Here is a 19,843-nt window from a genome sequence, read left to right on the forward strand (position 1 = left end):
AGTTCTCTCTAACGCCCTGCCAGGAACGCCTCTGCTCTGCGCCTCTGGCCGAGGATCCGACTTTAGTAAAAATAAACTAAACTACTTTGCTACTCACTGAAAGAAAGACTGTTTTGTGTTGTTGAAAGTCTATCCAGGCTGGGGAGCCTCTCGGGACCCCACCTCTGTATAATATATGTTTGGGACATAAAATAATATATTGAGAGCTCTATTCTCTACAGATCTGGTCAATGGTTCATTTATAATATTGACCGTAGACATGTTATGAGCTACTTTCTGTCAAGAACTTCCATTCAGTGTTGGAGTTTGGAAGCACTCATTTTCAACAGCGCAACCTGCTGCCTCCTGCATTATGCGCAAATTCAAAACAGGTGGTACGCAGGGCCATTGAGCATTGAAACTTGAAGGTAGTCCTTAGAACAGTAATAGAGCCATAAACATTGCTTTATCTCACCCAATCATTATTTGCTGTGACAATTTTGTGCCAGGGTCCCTATTCCAAATCTTCCAGAGATCCAAAAACATAGCAGAGTGTACAAACGGAAACAAATCCTCCCAGTCAAATAAGCAACACGAATATTGTACAGTGTAAATTGGGGTCCCAAAGAAAGAATCACACAGTGTTCTATTGGTTCCCTCCCTCCCTCCTTGGCCTCAGGCACTACTTTCATTATCATTTTTATCCCACAATTTTGCAACCTTATTTTTTTCACCCAGTGTCAATTATCTAATTTAATTCTGGGCGCTACACTTCCTCTGCCAACCTGGCACACCTCCATCAGGTGCCTCAGGCACTACTTAGAGTCAGTGTTCTAATGGCTCCCTCCCTCCCTCAGGCACTACTTTGAGTCAGTGTTCTAATGGCTCCCTCCCTCCCTCAGGCACTACTTTGAGTCAGTGTTCTAATGGCTCCCTCCCTCCCTCCCTCAGGCACTACTTTGTGTCAGTGTTCTAATGGCTCCCTCCCTCCCTCAGGCACTACTTTGTGTCAGTGTTCTAATCGCTCCCTCCCTCCCTCCCTCCCTCCCTCCCTCCCTCAGGCACTACTTTGAGTCAGTGTTCTAATGGCTCCCTCCCTCCCTCAGGCACTACTTTGAGTCAGTGTTCGAATGGCTCCCTCCCTCCCTCAGGCACTACTTTGAGTCAGTGTTCTAATGGCTCCCTCCCTCCCTCCCTCCCTCCCTCCCTCCCTCCCTCCCTCCCTCCCTCCCTCCCTCCCTCCCTCCCTCCCTCCCTCAGGCACTACTTTGAGTCAGTGTTCTAATGGCTCCCTCCCTCCCTCAGGCACTACTTTGAGTCAGTGTTCTAATGGCTCCCTCCCTCCCTCAGGCACTACTTTGAGTCAGTGTTCTAATGGCTCCCTAACTCCCTCAGGCACTACTTTGAGTCAGTGTTCTAATGGCTCCCTCCCTCCCTCCCTCCCTCCCTCAGGCACTACTTTGAGTCAGTGTTCTAATGGCTCCCTCCCTCCCTCAGGCACTACTTTGAGTCAGTGTTCTAATGGCTCCCTCCCTCCCTCAGGCACTACTTTGTGTCAGTGTTCTAATCGCTCCCTCCCTCCCTCCCTCCCTCCCTCCCTCCCTCAGGCACTACTTTGTGTCCAACCCGTACGTGGCGTCCAACCCAGGCGAGCAGTTCTTCATGTTCACCGTCATGGCGGCGTGGCTCATCAATACGGCGGGGAGGCCCTTCACGCAGCCGCAGGAGCACGATGACCCCAACGCCACCGTGTCCAACATCCTGTCCGAACTCAGGGCCTTGGTAAGTACTGCATGCCTCCATCCAAACACCCATTTTATTTATTTATTTTTTACCCCATTTTCCCCTCCTATATTCATCTAAAGATTTCCATCCTACACAAACATTTCCCATTGACCATTGAATGGAGAATGTTATGGTGTCCGTTGTTGTCCTACACAAACATTAAATTCCCATTGACAATGAATAGAGAATTTTACATCATATTGTCTGATCAAATAGGCATAATGTCTATTTTACGTCATGATGATGTACGATGATCAGAGCGCCCCTCAATTCCTCCCCACACATATTTGTGTGTTCGCCTATCCTACTGACTCACCTGCCAGTGAGGAACCCCCACCGGGAGGACGTAGAGCCTGCCTGTCCTACTCCTCCCGCAGTGACAAATATCACCCCCCACACCCGGCTTTCCTCCCCCGAATACGCATCAACGCATCGACTAAGCCGGAGGCTTCGAACCAACTCTGATAACAGTTCTGATTGTGTTTTGTTGTTGTTAGGTGATGGTGGACTTCCCTCCCATGTTCAAGGGAACATATTCTTCATACTTGATAATATATGATTGTAGGGGTACAACAGTTAATCAAACTAATCACTTATGGGCAATAACCAATTATTTAGTCAAATCTATAATCTATCCCTATTGTGGGCATGTCATTTCATAGGCAAAATGTCCAAAACCAAACTAGTGAAGACATTGTTGTCGTCATCAGGGCGTAAAGGTGGACTTCCCTCCCTCCAAGCTGAAGGGAGGCTCAGGGGAGCAGGTGTGCTACGTACTGGACCGCCTGGCAGAGGAGGCTCTGAAGACGAAGCACTTTGCCTTTAAGAGGTAACTTTTTATGGAACGCATCTGTGTCGCCTTAGCTTTTAACCACTTTAACCATTATTTTAAACTTTAGCTGTTGGAAAATGGGGGGGGGGGGACCATTACTGAAATCCCAGTTGAAGAGAAGTTTTATTTTATATTTGAGGTTATATTTACATTTATTTTTGTAAATTGGGGCCAATTACATTTAATGATTTAATTTAAGGCCCGCTATTTCTACAAATGCTACGTAATGTCATTTCAGGGATAAATAAGAAATTGAAGGGTACGATATTGATCCTATGCACAACTTTGTGTGTATGTATGAGCACGGAATGTGCTCGGCTGATTGGCTGAGCACGGAATGTGATGTATGATGATGTATTATGATAAGAGTGCCGTTCACTTCACACAAGTGTGATTTTGCAGATTGCAGATTTAACGTTGAGTTCTGCCACAAGGTTAAGGTGCCCACTGGGCACAAGGATGCTAACGCACACCAAAGTCCTTTTTAGCGGTGCTGGCCCACGGGAGAGAACTTGAAACAACAAGAAAGTGGTCACACATGCCAATACTTTATTAGGACAGCCAGTTAAGACAGAATCCAATGTTTCGGCGGTTAAGCCTTCTTCAGGGAATACAGAGCGGTGCCCACTGGACCTGTATCCCAAGAAATATGCACATCGATTTTACAAGCTATTTAATGTGATAAAAAATAACACCTGTGTGCAGTGAGCGGTGCAACTATACATTTATTGTTATAGATAGTATACTGTATTGTACTGTGGTCAATCCTGTATTTTAGTGCACTGTGCTCTCTACTGTACTGCCACTTTACTCTGTGCTGTACTCTACTGGCCACTTTCGGTGGTGCAGCTTTCCGTGCTTGGACATACATACAGACACAGGGACAGACATACGGACACACATAGCTCCGTAATGGAGCGGAGGCACCGCTCCAAAACGGCCAAATCAGAATGTCTGGTAATTTCAGAGAATCGTATGTCTGTTCACTTTGATTTAGAAGGCCCAAAACCATAAAACCCATAAACTGGTCCGATGCAGGGTGATGACATCACTTCCTGTTCTTCCCCTCAGGCCCACCTACCCGACAGAAACCACAGAAGAGGAGTCTGTGGTGGAGGACGACGCAGAGCTCACGCTCAGTAAGGTAGAAGAAGAGTTGACGGTAGGTTGTCTCTCTCAGCATCGTCTCTGAGCTTTCATATAGTCGCTGTCGGGCAGAAACCTCTTATCTCCATATTCTAACTTTTTGTGTTTCTTCGTAAATTAACGCCCCACTTGATCATACTACAGAAAAGTGCGAAGTGTGTTTCGAACTTTTGCTATTTTTGAATTTTAATCCTGAAAAGTATCCCGTTTTGGACCTCGACCTCGGTTTCCACTCGACAGAGACGATCATGTCATGACTATTATCGTTGCTGTCATGTTGAAACGTTGTATGTATGTCCAAAGCTGAAACAAATAAAAAAATAACCTGTGTTCCAGTGGATCAAATAGTTATTATCTAGTCACAAGCTCTTCATACTGTTTATTGGATCAGCCTTGGTTCAACCTTATGTTGCTTATTTGTGGCTATTTAAAAGGATCCCTGGCTAATAAGACGTATATGCCATAATACATAATTGCCTCTATAACTGTAATTAGGATTAAAAACGCCTTCAATATTATATTTATTTTAGAAACGTTAATATGAGTGCACATCTGCCATTTCTTTTAAATCTTGAAAGTGATTGAAACTGATTTTAGAAGGCATTTGTGGAATGGGCCTCAGGTCGTGATGCGTTAACTCAGGGTTGTCAATGTGTCCATCATGACCTCAGGAGGAGCCAGAGGACCAGGAGGAGACCGCAATTGACCTGGAGGTCCTCAAGTCACGCACCAGTCACAACGTAAGTTCACTCGTTAACCTCAAGTCACGCACCAGTCACAACGTAAGTTCACTCGTTAACCTCAAGTCACGCACCAGTCACAACGTAAGTTCACTCGTTAACCTCAAGTCAAGCACCAGTCACAACGTAAATTCACTCGTTAACCTCAAGTCACGCACCAGTCACAACGTAAGTTCACTCGTTAACCTCAAGTCACGCACCAGTCACAACGTGAGTTCACTCGTTAACCTCAAGTCACGCACCAGTCACAACGTAAGTTCACTCGTTAACCTCAAGTCACGCACCAGTCACAACGTGAGTTCACTCGTTAACCTCAAGTCACGCACCAGTCACAACGTAAGTTCACTCGTTAACCTCAAGTCACGCACCAGTCACAACGTAAGTTCACTCGTTAACCTCAAGTCACGCACCAGTCACAACGTAAGTTCACTCTTTAACCTCAAGTCACGCACCAGTCACAACGTAAGTTCACTCTTTAACCTCAAGTCACACACCAGTCACAACGTAAGTTCACTCGTTAACCTCAAGTCACGCACCAGTCACAACGTGAGTTCACTCGTTAACCTCAAGTCACGCACCAGTCACAACGTGAGTTCACTCGTTAATGCTCACTCATTGTTAGCTCTGCAGGAGGCTAGCCGCCTGTAAGAGGATCTGTGTGTGTGTTGTACCAACACGCAAAATACACTTTAACATGAATCCAACATATTAATAGAAAAGGATAATGTGTAAACCAACGAACGAATGAAAAACATGAATTGACTCAACACTGATCATCTACAAATACGTTTAATCTGCAACACTATTTTATTTAGTAGATAGTGAGGTTCCCTACTTCAGCTCTATCGGCTAAGGCCTCGTTGGCCGGGAAGACCCTTGCCTTAAGCTTCAGATCTGTCTGCAAGTGAGTTCGAGCTGCAGATAAAGGCTTGTTTAACAAGTTCAAGTTGGTAAACTGTAGTTACTGGTTTTGTGTAGGAGGGAAGCAAACTAAGGGTTAGGTTTAGGGTTAGGGTTAGTATAGGTATCAGTGAGTGAGTATCATCTGCCCCCCCGCCCCCACACCTCATACTACGTTTTATTGCATTTTTATTGTATTGTATTTGTATTTTATGTATCGTTGCTGTCGGGAGGAAACCACCTAATTACATTTTTGAGGTTTTTGATTTTGTTTTCCATAAATCAATGCGTGAAGTGGGCGGATGCCTTTTTAGGAGAATGAATGAACTGAATGATCTAGCACCTGTAACCATAGGACGAGATTTGCCTCCTGACGCTGTCGCCCACTTAGGAGACCATTTGTAGGATTCGTGTACCATGTCGCCTCTAGTGGCTCTAATCGGGATGGACTATCATCATAAATTAACAATCTTTGGTGTCGAGTGCTTTGATGATGTGGGTGTGACAGACAGCAGCTGCCCAGTGTGATTAATGCACTGGTTGCATCATTGATCTTTCAGATGCTCCTGTCAGCTGTTGGCTATTAGCATGATGACAAAAGGTCACCTCTGTACAGTGACAGTAATTGGGTGCAACCAGACCTCTGGTCTGGATCACATACTGCAGAAGAGATCAAAGGAGAAGGATGTAGGGCTGGCCAATTAACCGGAAATAAATTATATCAACGCTGACATTAGAGCCAATCATCTTGATCTGAAATAATCAAGAACCAAGTTTTTTTTGTGTATATTTTGGTTTATTTTTGAGAGGTTTCTGCTCGACAGCAACGATATATATAGCTCCAAGTCAGCTATTGTCATTCTAGGTCCAGTGGAAGTTTATTTTCAATTTTTTTAGTCTAGACTAGAGTCTAGTTCAGTAATGTTGTTGATGCATCGAAAGCGGAGGTTGAGCTGTTCTATAGACTTTAGCCTCAGTCCCCAGGCTTTTATTTTTCTTTCGCATTCTGCTGTGCTTAGTGCTTACCAGTTGCTATACTGTCTGATTCAGTTGACTCCAGTCATCGTGGTGACAATGAGCCATCCATGATGAATGAATGTGGAATGCTGGGTTGACCATGGCCTGAAACTTGCCTACATTTGGAGATGACTGATGTATGTCATTAATATGACGTACGCCACATTTTAAAGACCCTCATTCACAGTAAAACATTAAAATAGGAACATGGAGGTGGATGTGGTTGAAGAGCAGGAGAGGGTGGTGAAAAGCGAGCTCCCGTGGGTGGAGAAGTACCGACCCGTGACGCTGCATGAGGTGGTCGGAAACCACGAGATCACCGGACGACTGGAGGCGTGGGCTTGCAGGGGGAACGTCCCCAATATCCTCATATCAGGTCCTCCCGGCACGGTCAAAACCACCAGCATCCTGTGTTTGGCAAGGGCCCTGCTCGGAGCGTCGGCAAGAGACGCTGTGTTGGAACTGAATGCCTCGAACGACAGAGGCATCGATGTGGTGCGGAATCGAATCAAGACGTTCGCCCAGAAGAAAGTCACGCTGCCCGTGGGGCGGCACAAGATGATCATCCTCGACGAGGCGGATAGCATGACGGATGGAGCGCAGCAGGCTCTCCGTCGAATCATGGAGCTGTATGCCGAGACGACGCGTTTCGCCCTGGCGTGCAACGCCTCGGACAGGATCATCGAGCCTGTCCAGTCGCGCTGTGCTACTCGGCACTGAGGGATGAGCAGATCCTGGCCCGGCTGCGCCACGTGGCGGAACTGGAGAGCCTGAGTGCGTCCGACGACGGCCTGGCCGCGGTCGTCTTCACGGCGCAGGGCGACATGAGGCAGGCCCTCAACAACCTCCAGGCCACGTATGCCGCCTTCGGTCACGTCAACGGCGAGGGCGTCTACAGGGTGTGCGACGAGCCGCACCTTGTCCTGGTGAAAAGCATGCTGGGATACTGTGTGGAGGCCAACGTGGACGAGGCCTACAAGGTCATGGAGCAGCTGTGGGCCAAGGGTTACTCCCCGGAGGACATCATAGGGAGCTTCTTCAGGGTGTGTAAGAGACTCCAGATGCCTGAGAACTTGAAGCTGGACTTCCTCAAGGACATTGGATACACTCACATGAAGGTGTATGAACTATGAAGGTGTCTGCTCGCTGCTGCAGATGGCAGGTCTGCTGGGGAGACTGTGCAGCAGAGCTATGCTCTGCTGCACGTGCTCCATGTACAGCAGCCATATTGGCATACCTCCAGGTACCAATGATGCTAATGAAGGCTCTGTTCCTTCCATTCTGGTCAAACAGGGTGCTGATATTGTGCATGTTGGCTCACTGGAAACACGCCACTAACCCAGTGGGTCTCAAAGTGTGTTCCCTGAGGGGTTACCAAATGGCCCCTTACTGGTGCTTAACTCTGAGAGCTATGGGGTACAATAGGCCCGCTGTGCATAGTCTATTGCTGCACCTACGCCTCTATTACTACTCGTGTATCTATATATTAGGGTGTAACTGTTAAACAAAATAAATGTATTTGATGAAAACATAATTGATAATCAACAATTTAATCAAACGGGAATTCAAGTTGGAAATGCGACTATGAAATGCCCCATGCAAGCCCAGGGGCGTTCAATTGGCCGATTGGCATCAGCAGCCAATCAAATCATTACATTACATGGTACACGGAATGTAATGATTTGATTGGCCGATGTATGATGATTAGAATCATTCCGTGGTACACACAAAGCTGTGCATAAGAGAGGCTAGCGCCCCTCATTAATACCTATTGTACTGTTCAGGCTGTCTTTATGCCCATATACAGTATAGACTATAGAGGGAATGAAGACATGTTTAAACAGCTGTTTCATTGCTTTTCTTTGTTTTGGATCAGTCACAGTCGTTGGGTATTCTGCCACTGTGTGTTCTCTGTTTAGGGATAAATAGCATCCTAGTTGCTCTGCTCTTTCCAATGTGTCACATAGCTCTCTCTCTCTCTCTCTCTCTCAGGAACCAGATCAGTCAGGTAAACCAGCAGTGATCTTGGAGTCGACCATGGATGCAGCAGAGTGGAACCTGGAGGTGGAGAGAGTCCTGCCTCAGCTCAAAGTCACCATCAGGACAGACCTGAAGGTACAGTAGCACACTGTACTAGAGGTCCAAATGGAACCATTCAGGAACAGGACAGACCTGAAGGTACAGTAGCACACTGTACTAGAGGTCCAAATGGAACCATTCAGGGTCTGCAACTCGGAGAGGGGAGAATACACATGGAACCAAATGGACCCCATTTTGTTCCGTTTGCGTTTGTACACTCTGATTTCCATTAACACTGAGCGTTGTACATTGTTGAGATCAGAATTCCAGTATTAGCTTAGTTTAGTGATTCTCAACCTTTTTTTATTTCAGTTTCCCACTTTGATATGCATGCATAAGCGATGGAGCCCTATTTGACACCATTGATACTACCAATATCCTCAGTGTTTTTCCCATAATTTATATAAATTATTTTAAGCCTAGAATCAAGCCATTCCAGTCTGCTGGTAAATCATGACCATAAAACATTTAATTCTGTGAGATATAAGTAGATCGGGAGTGGCTTATTGTTGGTATCAGCCGATAAAACGTGGGAGTCTGTCCCCGTTACAATGGGAGCTGGGTGCTGAGGTGGAGCGCCACACCTACCATCAGACCCCAGTACTTAGTCCCCACGCGACTTGCTGCACCCAAGCTGTGCTACTCATACGCTGAGTTGGCGGTGCCCGGGATTGAACCCATGAACTTGTGGTCCAAAGGCGAGAATATATATATATTTTTGAAAATCTCCATGGGGAAAAATGAGTGGGCTCTGGATCAGTGGAACCACAAATGGCCGCCACTGCAATATGCTATTAAATCCAATGGATAACTGTCGAGTGGCGACAGTCACATTGAAAATCTGAATGAGCACAACTGCTACTTAAGGTAGCAAATAACCAAGAACATTTAATGAATATGGTTGCTTCCCCATTCAAAGTAAAACGCACTTGCCCGTCAGGCAACCTGAAAGAAAACGTTACTTTCCCGAATATTTGGCCACCCCTGTAGGAGGCCAATCTAAAAGAAAAACATATCTTTCTAAAAGTGGTTATCTCCTCTAGAGAGAGCGAGTGCTCGGAGTGCAGAACGGTACACAACACACTGTTAGGAAAGTTGAAATTGGTTGGAAGTGGTGTGTGATGTGTGCGTGTGTGCATGCGTGCGTGCGCACGGTTTTGCTACACGTATGAGAGGCGAATGTCCCCACAAGTGTAATAGTATTTGAGAAATGCACATTGTGAAGAGAAATAGTTCCACATATATATATATATATATATATATATATATATGTATATATGTATATGACAACTTGACGTGTGTGTGTGTGTGTGTGTGTAGGATTGGAGGGTCCATGTCGACCAAATGCACCAGCACAGAGACGGCATCAAATCATCACTGAAGGAAACTAAGGTAGGTTATTAGTAGTGATTTTGGACATGATTTTGGGCGGGTCCCCAGATGACAGTGACGTGACAATTTAAGTATTTACCTTTTAAATACATTAAATAAATAAATTCATTCATTTACGAAAAAACAAAATGTTGAAATCTGGAGGTACAAGGTTTTTATGAATAGAGCACCGAAGTCTGACGTCACTTTCAGTAGAGGGCGTCAATACACAGGTTCATGTATTTCTTTATTTCCATTGTAATCCCCATAGGGGGGTTTTAGATCGCCTCATATAAGAACTGTGTTTGAAAAATAAACACGTCACCCCGGCCGTTTCACTCTAACACACGCTAATGTTACTGCTGCTGAATTAGTTACATTTTCGCTAGAAACGGACTGTATCATATATGAGTGAGTGACTGTTGCAAACGATACAGAGACACCTCCCCGACAATAATGCCGAGACAGCTTGTTTATTTTTGGACCACAACGCTCATATGAGACGATATTAAGATGAGCCCATGTTATTCTCCATAGAGAAATTACTTCCGTGAACCAGGGGAATCGAAGGGATGAGCGATTTACGTCAGGACTTCGGTGCTCTATAGCTCTTGAAGTGCTTGGCATCAAGCTCTCTACCTCCACCTAGTGGATTTCAAAAGAACAGGTTTGCCCTCTCATTCCTTCACCGAGTCTCTCTGTCATAAAGAGAATTAAATCTATTGTCTGCGGGGGCCGTCATCGATCTGAACATTTACTTTGGTTGCCTGCCATGCAGTCCTTCTGGGAACTGAAGTCCATCCGCTATTGCACTGAGTGCAACTCTCAATGCTTAAAAGCCTTGAGCAAAAAGCGTGGAATCACAATGTATACAGGATGCATTGTTCCCTTCCCTCCAAGCGCCTGAGTGCTGGATACATAACAAACACTTTACTTCATACACTTTAGCTGGAGTTTAGTTTTTCAGCTTTTTGAATTTATCTGGTTTAGTTTAGTTTGCCAACCTGTATTGATGTACATAAGGGGCCCTATTTTCGTCAGTGACTTATTATCCATAAACTTATATCCTTTTTTTCTTTCTTTTTTTACTGTTTTGAAAAACACTTTAAAATTGTTAAACTAGCCGATCGACATGTGAGCTTGTAGTCCGGCTATTTGAACTATTCAAAAATGTTTTTCAAAATAGTAAAAAAAAAAGGCAAAGAAGTTGAGGGATAAGGGGCATTGGCGAAACTAGGGCCATAGGTGTCCAGAGACAGGTGAACAATAAGTAATGGGTGATCATATTATTTTCCAACCACACTTTTTAGGTACTGTATGGGCACGTCATACAGTAGTAGGGCTCTACTCTTGACTATTATGTTCATACGTGAACAAGCTGTGTGTGTGTGTGTGTGTGTGTGTGTGTGTGTGTGTGTGTGTGTGTGTGTGTGTGTGTGTGTGTGTGTGTGTGTGTGTGTGTGTGTGTGTGTGTGTGTGTGTGTGTGTGTGTGTGTGTCCGCGTGCGTGCAGGGCTACCTGGACAAGCTGCAGGACGACATCGCTAAGACGTTGGAGAAGGTGAGCAGCAGAGAGAAGTACATCAACAACCAGCTGGAGCATCTCATCCAGGAGTACCGAAACGCTCAGGCCAAGCTCAGTGAGGTATGACATGTTTTTGTTGCTTAGGCTTGTTTTCTTTGTTGACCACAATGTTAACTAGAAAAAGTGCCCCTTGGGGCACAGGTCTCCACCAGGGCAGGCCAGGTTGTGGCCTCCTGGTGGCGCTATAATAAGCCAATGTGAAAAGGGTGGCATTTCTTCTTACACCTTGGATGGCAATTGGATGATTTGAGGCATTTTGTTCCAAAAATGTGCTTTGCAAAACTCCTCCTGTTGGTGGCGCTATAACAGGCCAATGTGAAAAGGGTGGGATATATTCCTCAGCCTAGTAGGAAAGTCTGTGAAAGATTTCACGTAAATTGCACGCTGCGTTCATGATTTGAGGCCTTTTGTTCAAAACGGGCCAATCCTGCAAATTTTGGCAATGTAAGCCAATTAGGATGGAATCTGGAGGAGTAATATTTAAAAAAATGTTTTACAAACGTCTGCCTCCTGGTGGCGCTATAACATGCCATTCTGGAACATTTGGGGCAGAGGTTCATCGTTGGCATCCAGGGAGTGTGTGTGCAAAATTTGGCATCGACTGGGTTAACAGGGCTGGAGATTAGCTGGTAACAGACACACACACACACACACACACACACACACACACACACACACACACACACACACACACACACACACACAGACAAACACGGACGTGTGCAAAACATAGTGCAAAACATACTCTCTCCCCATGCCTTCGGCCTGGTGGAGAGAAAAATGTCATTAAGATGGCATGCTATTTAGACAGAAGCTATATTAATTTTATACCTGGCAGCTGTTCGTTTCAATGTACAGCTTATCATTTTTGATAATCTAGCTATTGTTTAGAGTAGACCACCGGTTCCCAAAACACTGACACATTTTTATGGGTCCCTTTATTTTTAGTTTCCTACATTTAGTTTATTAACTTGAACATTTTCAAAACAACTGTCATGAAGAAATAAAGATCTTCCAATCTTCCAAATTCCATTCATTAAAAATAAAAGAGAAAATAAAAAGCAAGCTCAAAATGCGGCAGGAAGCGACACATTGTGAGCATTGTAGATCTGCTATTTTCAATAGTTTGGGTCCTTGGCATTGGCAAGCATCTGATTTCTCTTTTTAGGTCTTGAACTTAAAAACTTTGGGAACCACTGGTTAGACTGATTCTTCTTGAGGCACTACACTGTCTCTCTGCATTTTATATATTACATTATGTGATCACCTTGTTCATTGATACTTATGTGATCACCTTGCTCATTGATATATTACATTATGTGATCACCTTGTTCATTGATAATTATGTGATCACCTTGCTCATTGATCTATAACATTATGTGATCACCTTGCTCATTGATCTATACCATTATGTGGTCACCTTGCTCATTGTAAGTCTGCTAAATGCCCAAATTGTAAATCACTCCATCTATGTACAATACTGCACTGCTCAGGCCAACCTCAGTGAGGTATGCATGAATTACAGTTCTCAGTCTACACCACTACAGAATTCCATAGAGTAGAGGCCAGCGTATATTTGTATTGGCTTGTAACTTTAGCACTGCTGCACCATGTGGCCTAGTAAGATCAAGCCCTACACTAATAATAGATGGTATTATTCAACGCTAAAACATTCTAATGATGTGATGCATTGAGAGCTGGTCAGTCGACTGTTTTAGCAAAAAAAAAAAACATTTTTTCTATAAAAGTGAAAGCTCGATGTTCTGATAGTGCCATAGTATTTGTTCAGTAACAGGGGTTATTACAACCCGTCTCTCCAACTCTGTAGTAAACAGAAAATACCTTTTCACATGCGTCGCCATTTTCATCCAGTCACATTCATCAGCTTCAATATTATAGTGTTCCAGTTCCAATTTATCCTGACCTGTATGAGTTCTCTCTGTGCAGAGTGGATAAAGTTGGTAACCTGAAACAGAAAATGTATTTTCCGTTTACTAAACAGTTGGAGAAATGGGGATTGAACAAACACTCTAGCAACGATTACTATCATATAGAGTAGACCACATTTTATTACAACACCCTTAAATTATTATTTTATCTAATAGAGTCAAGTGATTTGTTTGATTAATTGTGGCACCCCTAGAATGATACAATTATTGTACAAAAGAAAAACACTACAACAAAGACCTTCAAAAGTTTAATGAATGCTAGCCCTGAAACATGACTGCCATGATTATTATCATGACAGTCATGACGCAACTGCAGCCTGTTTTACGCGGTCGCTACATTTACAATCAAAACGTATATAGGCTATAAACATTCCGATTTCAAATATAAAGTACTCTCAATTTGTCCCACGGGTGTTAGTTAGTTGCTGCACCAGCGATTAGCACTGCTGCATTCTGCGTTCTTTAATAAAAAAGCATTTTTGTCCGAGCGCCCCGGCTACTTTTCTCAAACGGGGTTCGTTTGGGAAATCCACAGTTGCACACCGGGAGCGCACTCGCCTATTAGTCTGTATTGGCAGGGCGGTCAGCGTGCCTATATCGAACACACCGAGTGCCACACTCCTCCCGACCGATAGGGGCGCGTAGTTGAAAGCCAATGGCAAAATAACAGCTCGGATAAAAATGCTTTTGAATTGTAAATGTAGCGATCGCGTAAAACAGGCTGCAGTTGCGCCATGACTCTCGTATGAAATACGAGAGTCATGAACCATGGCTAAATGAATGCATGATTTGTCCTCCAGGCCAAAGAGCGCTACCAACAGGCCAGTGGAGGAGTGACCGAGAGGACCAGAGTACTAGCAGAGGTCAGTTACACTACAAAACATTCTTCACCACATCAACCCCAGCTTCCCTATTCTGGGTCGAACTGTCAGTGAAAATAGCAGATCTACAAGCTGACAAGCTTGTGAGCTACAGGCTCACAACACTTGTGAGCTTGTAGATCGGCTACTTTTGCAAACAAAGCTATGGGAAAATGAACTGGAACAAGTTAACAGGTATGCCACCTTCTGCTAACCTGGGTCTAGGAGTGGCTCTCAAAGTGGGGTTCGCAGGGACCCTCAGGGTCCTTCAAGGGGTTCCAAATTGACCCGTAACGTGTGTGTGTGTGTGTGTGTGTGTTCAGATCAGTGAGGAGCTGGACAAGGTCAAACAGGACATGGAGGAGAAAGGCAGCAGCATGTCTGACGGAGGTAAGACTACTAGTTTTTCATTCAACACGCACGCACACACACACACACACACACACACACACACACACACACACACACACACACACACACACACACACACACACACACACACACATCTATTTAGTTGAAGAAGCTTAAATTGTTAGACCACAATCAAGCAAACTACGGTGCAGTAATGTATTCAAAAGCATGTGGTGCATGTAGATCTGCTATCTTCACTATGTTGTGCAACACTCTTGTATAAAATAGGGCTTAAGTGGTTAATCAAACTACTCGATTAGTCGATATTTACAATAAATTGTAATCAATCGATACAATAACCACTAAAAAGATAATTGATAGTTATTGTATACTACAGAACAGTACAGTATTATCTTGTATATCGTCTCTGTTGGATCTGGATTATTTTGATGCCTTTGTGACGCCGTAGTCAGCGTAGTGTGATCAAATAGGGTGTTCATTTACGACACACAAAAAAGTTCAAATATATAGATAAGAGGTTTCTGTCCGACAGCAACGGCATTCTAGTGCAGTTATCCATGGGCATTGTCCTGTGTGTTCCAGCTCCTGTGGTGAAGATCCGACAGAACGTGACCAAGCTGAAGCAGGAGGTGGTGCAGATGGACATCCGCATGGGCGTGGTGGAACACACACTGCTGCAGGCCAAGCTCAAAGAGAAGAACAACATGACCCGAGACATGCTGGCCACCAACATCCTGGAAGACACTGCCGGGTCATACGCTTAGCCCATCGGTACCGGGAAAGCATCCGTGTCCTTTGATACTTTGGCTGTTCAAAAGTAGCAGATCTACAAGCTCATAGTGTTTCACAACAAGAGACGAGATAAGAGCTTGTAGATCTGCTCAAACGTCTTAAACGTTTTCATGTCAAGGACCCCCAAATTGATATTGACTGTGCTTTGTATAATATTGGCCTGTACATTCAAAACCAGCCGTGTCTGCAATGCTCTTTACTGTTAACATGTTAATTAAATGTATATTGATGATATACAGTACTATGATATCCTTGTATTTGTTTCAACAGAGTTTGGGTGAGTTTGCCACTTGTGAATGTGGATTAGTGGGGTACAGAAATGCTTCCTGTACACATGGATGGGAGGTTAGGGTGAGCTGTTTCAGTGAAGTCAGTGGTCGAAGCGGTCCACGTACAATATTAACCCATTAAGACCGGTGGCCCTTTCTACAAATGTCTTCTAAATGAGTAGTCCTCACAATTTCAAGATTTTTCAAAAATGTTCAAAGTGATGTGCTGTGAGCTTGTAGATATGCTATTTTTGAATAGCCAATGCAAAATAAAATGACACAGATGCGTTCCTGGTCTTAATGGGTTAAACACACACACACACACACACACACACACACACACACACACACACACACACACACACACACACACACACACACACACACACAATATAGACATCAAAGATCTGGGTGAACAGAACGGTCTGGGTCTTGGTCTACCTAGAACTCGTTACCATTACGTGTAAGCATATTTATGCACCAACTGGAAAGAAATCTCTTATTTCACCATTGGATCCCAGGATATAAACAATGAGCCCCTATAGAGTGCAGTAGCTGTTGTTTTGAACTTGCTTTTCCCAAACATTAGAAGTTGTTTCCCCCACCTCTCATACGAAATGTATTGTAGCCTACAACTATAATGCTAATATAGGTCAAAGTGACACAAACATTTGCGCAAAAAAAATTGCGCAAAAAAAATGTTTCCAAATATAATACTGTATAGTCTAGTCATAGCTGATGTTGCTATCCCAATTCTTGCTTTTATCTTTTGTGGAGCTGCCATCTTCACTCACAAAGGACCCAAGGTATAAGTCCTTTACTTCCTACAGGCAAGTGGCCTGTTCCTTGATGATATATGTATGGCTGTGGCTGGTGACCAGGTTATTACTTTTCTCTTCATCTCCATGCCATAAATTCGATGTCATTGCAGATGGTAGGGTCTTCCTCTGATGGATATGGTAGTGTGATATTCTATGAGTGCTTCCTCCATGATGTTGTTTATAAGAACTGCACTGCTTGGGTATAGTGCTTGGATTACCTGTTGTGGTACAGGTCGTGCTGGTGCTAAAGGTGCTTCTCAATCAGTATGACTTTGAATATTTCCTTTTTGGTCTGAATGAAAATGATCTGCAGCATTACTTTGCTAGCCAGCCAGAAAAAACAGTTGTTTCTGTAGTTTTGTCCCTGCCCTACATTCCCTTTCTTGGGGTCTTTTATTGGGTACATTGCTTGGTTTCCCCATATATTTTGGTAGATGCGTGTCAATGCTATTAGCATGTATTGCCCTCCATGCTTCCAAAGCTCTGCTGGGACATTATCGATAGCATGCTCTTTACTGCCTCCTCTACTTCAGCTTGACGTATTGAGGCATCCTACCTACTACTGGACTTCATAGCACTAGTATGTTGGGATTATTGCACATTTGTATAGTTAATAAATTCCTAACAATACTCTGTCCATCACTTGGATATTGCTTCCTTCTCGGTTAGTAGTCATGCTTGTCTTCTATTATTGTGGCTGTATGTTGTTGTGTCCTCCTCAGTTTATTTTGTGTTGTCTAGGCTGCTTTATTGTTGCCCTGTCTTCTCCCTGCATCTATGCTTCCACACGTGGATTATGTGATCCACTTTAGAGCTTAGATCTAGGATGTTATCAGTGGCCCATGGTTTGTTTTTCTTCCTGTCCTGCCCTAGTACTTCAGTTGGGGTTTCTATAAGTGCTTCCTCCATATTGTCTGTCAATGTATCTTTGTCTTGCAGTAGGTGATTAACATGATTAAAATTGATTTTAACGTTACCATAGGTTTACATAGGAAGGATGATAATATGAATATCAAATATTTAAATACTGAATCAAGCAACTTAAAAACTGGGTGCTCACAAGTTAGTGAATGTGCCTGGGGACCCAGAGCCCCTGGTTGTCCCTTGCACGATGCTAGGCCAGCGATGTGTCAAAGTGTGTCCCTGAGCAAAATTCGTAACCCCTAATTGCTGCCTGAGCGCCAGCTCCCAGAGATAATGGCTGCACTTTACTCCTAGTTGTTAAAGGATGGGTACAGTGACAGAAAACACCACAATGTTAGAATGACCCCAAACATGTTTGAGAGTTAAATATCCTTTAATTTAACCCTATCTCCACTTGATGGTTCAAGTTCTTGAAAATGATCAACATTTCCCAATAAGCTTGCAATAGTGTAGATATGATCGCCCATCACTTCACACAAGTGTTATTTACACAATTTGTGAATAATTTGTTTTTCAAATGTTTCATTTATGACAGTTATGTTAAAACATTAACAGAAAATTGGTCTGAAAGAACAAAGCTTGTTTTTATATTGCAACCAATAGATTCCATGTGACCATGTTTTCAATAAACTTTGTCAAAAGATATATTCTCTGATATAGCTTTTTAACTCTGGTAAAACTTAAATTGGCTAAACCTTAGGCACTTTTTACATCTTGTGTTAATGTGTTTGCAGTTGTTAAACAGGGTTCATGTCAATATACTGCTAAATTCTCCCATTTGAATCCCTTCAGGACCAACTTGAAACCCATTTTGGCAAAGTTCCCGGGTGTTACCCACTTGTGCTGCTAGAAGTGGGATCTACATCGGTCTCAAAGTGCCCAGTTGGACTCCACTTAAGGCCCATTCAGATCCCACTTCAAGCCTATATAGGCAAACACAGGTGAGGCCTACATGGGATTGAGATACAATTGCCAATTTGGACCCCACCTAAAACCCACATCTGGGCCCTGAGTGTATACTGGGTGAAAACCCACTTGGAGTCCTTAATGGGCAGACACAAGTCTGGCCTACATGGGTCGCATTTAATTCGCCCAGCTGGAACCCACATTCAGATCCCGGTTCAAACCCATATAGGCAAACACAGGTGACGCACACATGGTTCTGACATCAAATGGCCCATTTGGATACCACCTAAGACCCAGTTTCTGCTTCCAGTCACTAGTTTAAAGTCTCATTTCTAATGTCATAATATTCTTTTTGGAAAATTATGGTCCCATTTATTAAAAAAATGACCATAAAGTCACGTATGTTCTGAGGGGCGTTCTGAGGGGCTAACACAGGTGGGTGCTTTGTAAAAAGTGGGTGCACGGCCCACTTGGAACCCATAGCCCATGTCAAAACCAATGTGGGGCCCACATGGACATGTTAGCTGGGATACCATGGACAGGGTTTGATTTGTTCTCATCCAAGTAGGCTGTCTATAAATGCGATAAGTGAAGGATTGAGAGTAGGCTAGATAGAAAGATCGAGACTGCAGCTGGGTGCTATTGGAGAGATTGCCAGTTTCAATGCATACACAATGACCACTAGATGGCACTATTAGACTGAGAATTAGAATCAAGAAACACTTGATAGTTGATGTTAACTTAATATGTGATGTAAAGTACATTTAATAAATTACTATAGCATTGTTTTTTAATTGAACGTTAAGGGCCATTTGCAATGTACCGGTAACTGTTTCTTGTTTTATTTCAACAAAGTTGCGTAAAGACTGGTTAAAATGGAATAGGCCTACAAGGAAGGAAAATATTAGAGTCAGTCAGGGACCAAATGTGAGTGTCGGACTATCGGTATATTACTTGTTCATTTGTAAGTTAACACTTTGGCAAGTGTTAAAGTATAATGTAATGTTTGCTAATTCAATCAAAGCTCATTTTAATTGAATTGAAATTAAACAAATCACCACTACATCAGACTGTATGTGTAGGAGCCAGGCGGGTTTGTGTCGAGGCGAGGCTTTATGCTTCCATACTTCAACAGCTGCTGTGTTTGCTGGAAACTGGATGACAATCAGTGTTGCCATATCCGCTTATTATAAGCGACCCCGACCTTGTTTTTCTGTAAAGTCGCTTGTAAATGTTGGTAGACGTTTGTCGGGGCTTGTTTCTAAAGTGTAGTTGCTAAATGTGTCCCTTCAAATAAATGAATGTGTTAATCCCCATCTGAAATTATAATGTGTGCCAGGCTTTATTTATACTCTAAGGTGCCCCCCGACCCCATTGATTGATTTGCGTTGTTAAAATGTTTCAAATATTCCATAAATGTAGCAGTATGCATGTAGGTTATTATTGGTTTAAAGTGCTCATGCTCAGAATAGGGCGTTTCTTTTGGTCGCTTGTTTTCATAGACATGGTTGCATATT

The 19,843-nt window shown here is 43.6% G+C and overlaps 1 protein-coding gene and 1 pseudogene across 3 annotated transcripts in view; both read left to right on the forward strand.

Annotated features, from left to right (window-relative positions):
* ift57 (intraflagellar transport 57 homolog (Chlamydomonas)) overlaps positions 1-15,681 on the forward strand; it is a 16,441-nt gene extending 760 nt beyond the window's left edge. The window contains exons 3-12 of one of the 2 annotated variants that reach the window (XM_083782350.1): positions 1,587-1,761; positions 2,475-2,593; positions 3,668-3,758; positions 4,414-4,482; positions 8,392-8,514; positions 9,799-9,870; positions 11,362-11,493; positions 14,183-14,245; positions 14,566-14,632; positions 15,197-15,681. In XM_083782350.1, the coding sequence (XP_083638476.1) occupies positions 1,587-1,761; positions 2,475-2,593; positions 3,668-3,758; positions 4,414-4,482; positions 8,392-8,514; positions 9,799-9,870; positions 11,362-11,493; positions 14,183-14,245; positions 14,566-14,632; positions 15,197-15,378 (1,093 nt within the window). In that variant the 3' untranslated portion in view covers positions 15,379-15,681. The remainder of the gene's footprint in view (positions 1-1,586; positions 1,762-2,474; positions 2,594-3,667; positions 3,759-4,413; positions 4,483-8,391; positions 8,515-9,798; positions 9,871-11,361; positions 11,494-14,182; positions 14,246-14,565; positions 14,633-15,196) is intronic. The other variant, XM_083782349.1, reaches the window with a different exon arrangement.
* Positions 6,607-7,903, forward strand: LOC310870523 (replication factor C subunit 2-like; annotated as a pseudogene). The gene is made up of 2 exons: positions 6,607-7,642; positions 7,890-7,903. The product of its transcript is annotated as a replication factor C subunit 2-like (transcript).
* Positions 15,682-19,843: the final 4,162 nt, after the last annotated feature.

The sequence above is a fragment of the Protomyctophum parallelum genome (genome assembly GCF_964188405.1).
Source record: "Protomyctophum parallelum genome assembly, chromosome: 14".
NCBI lineage: Eukaryota > Metazoa > Chordata > Actinopteri > Myctophiformes > Myctophidae > Protomyctophum > Protomyctophum parallelum.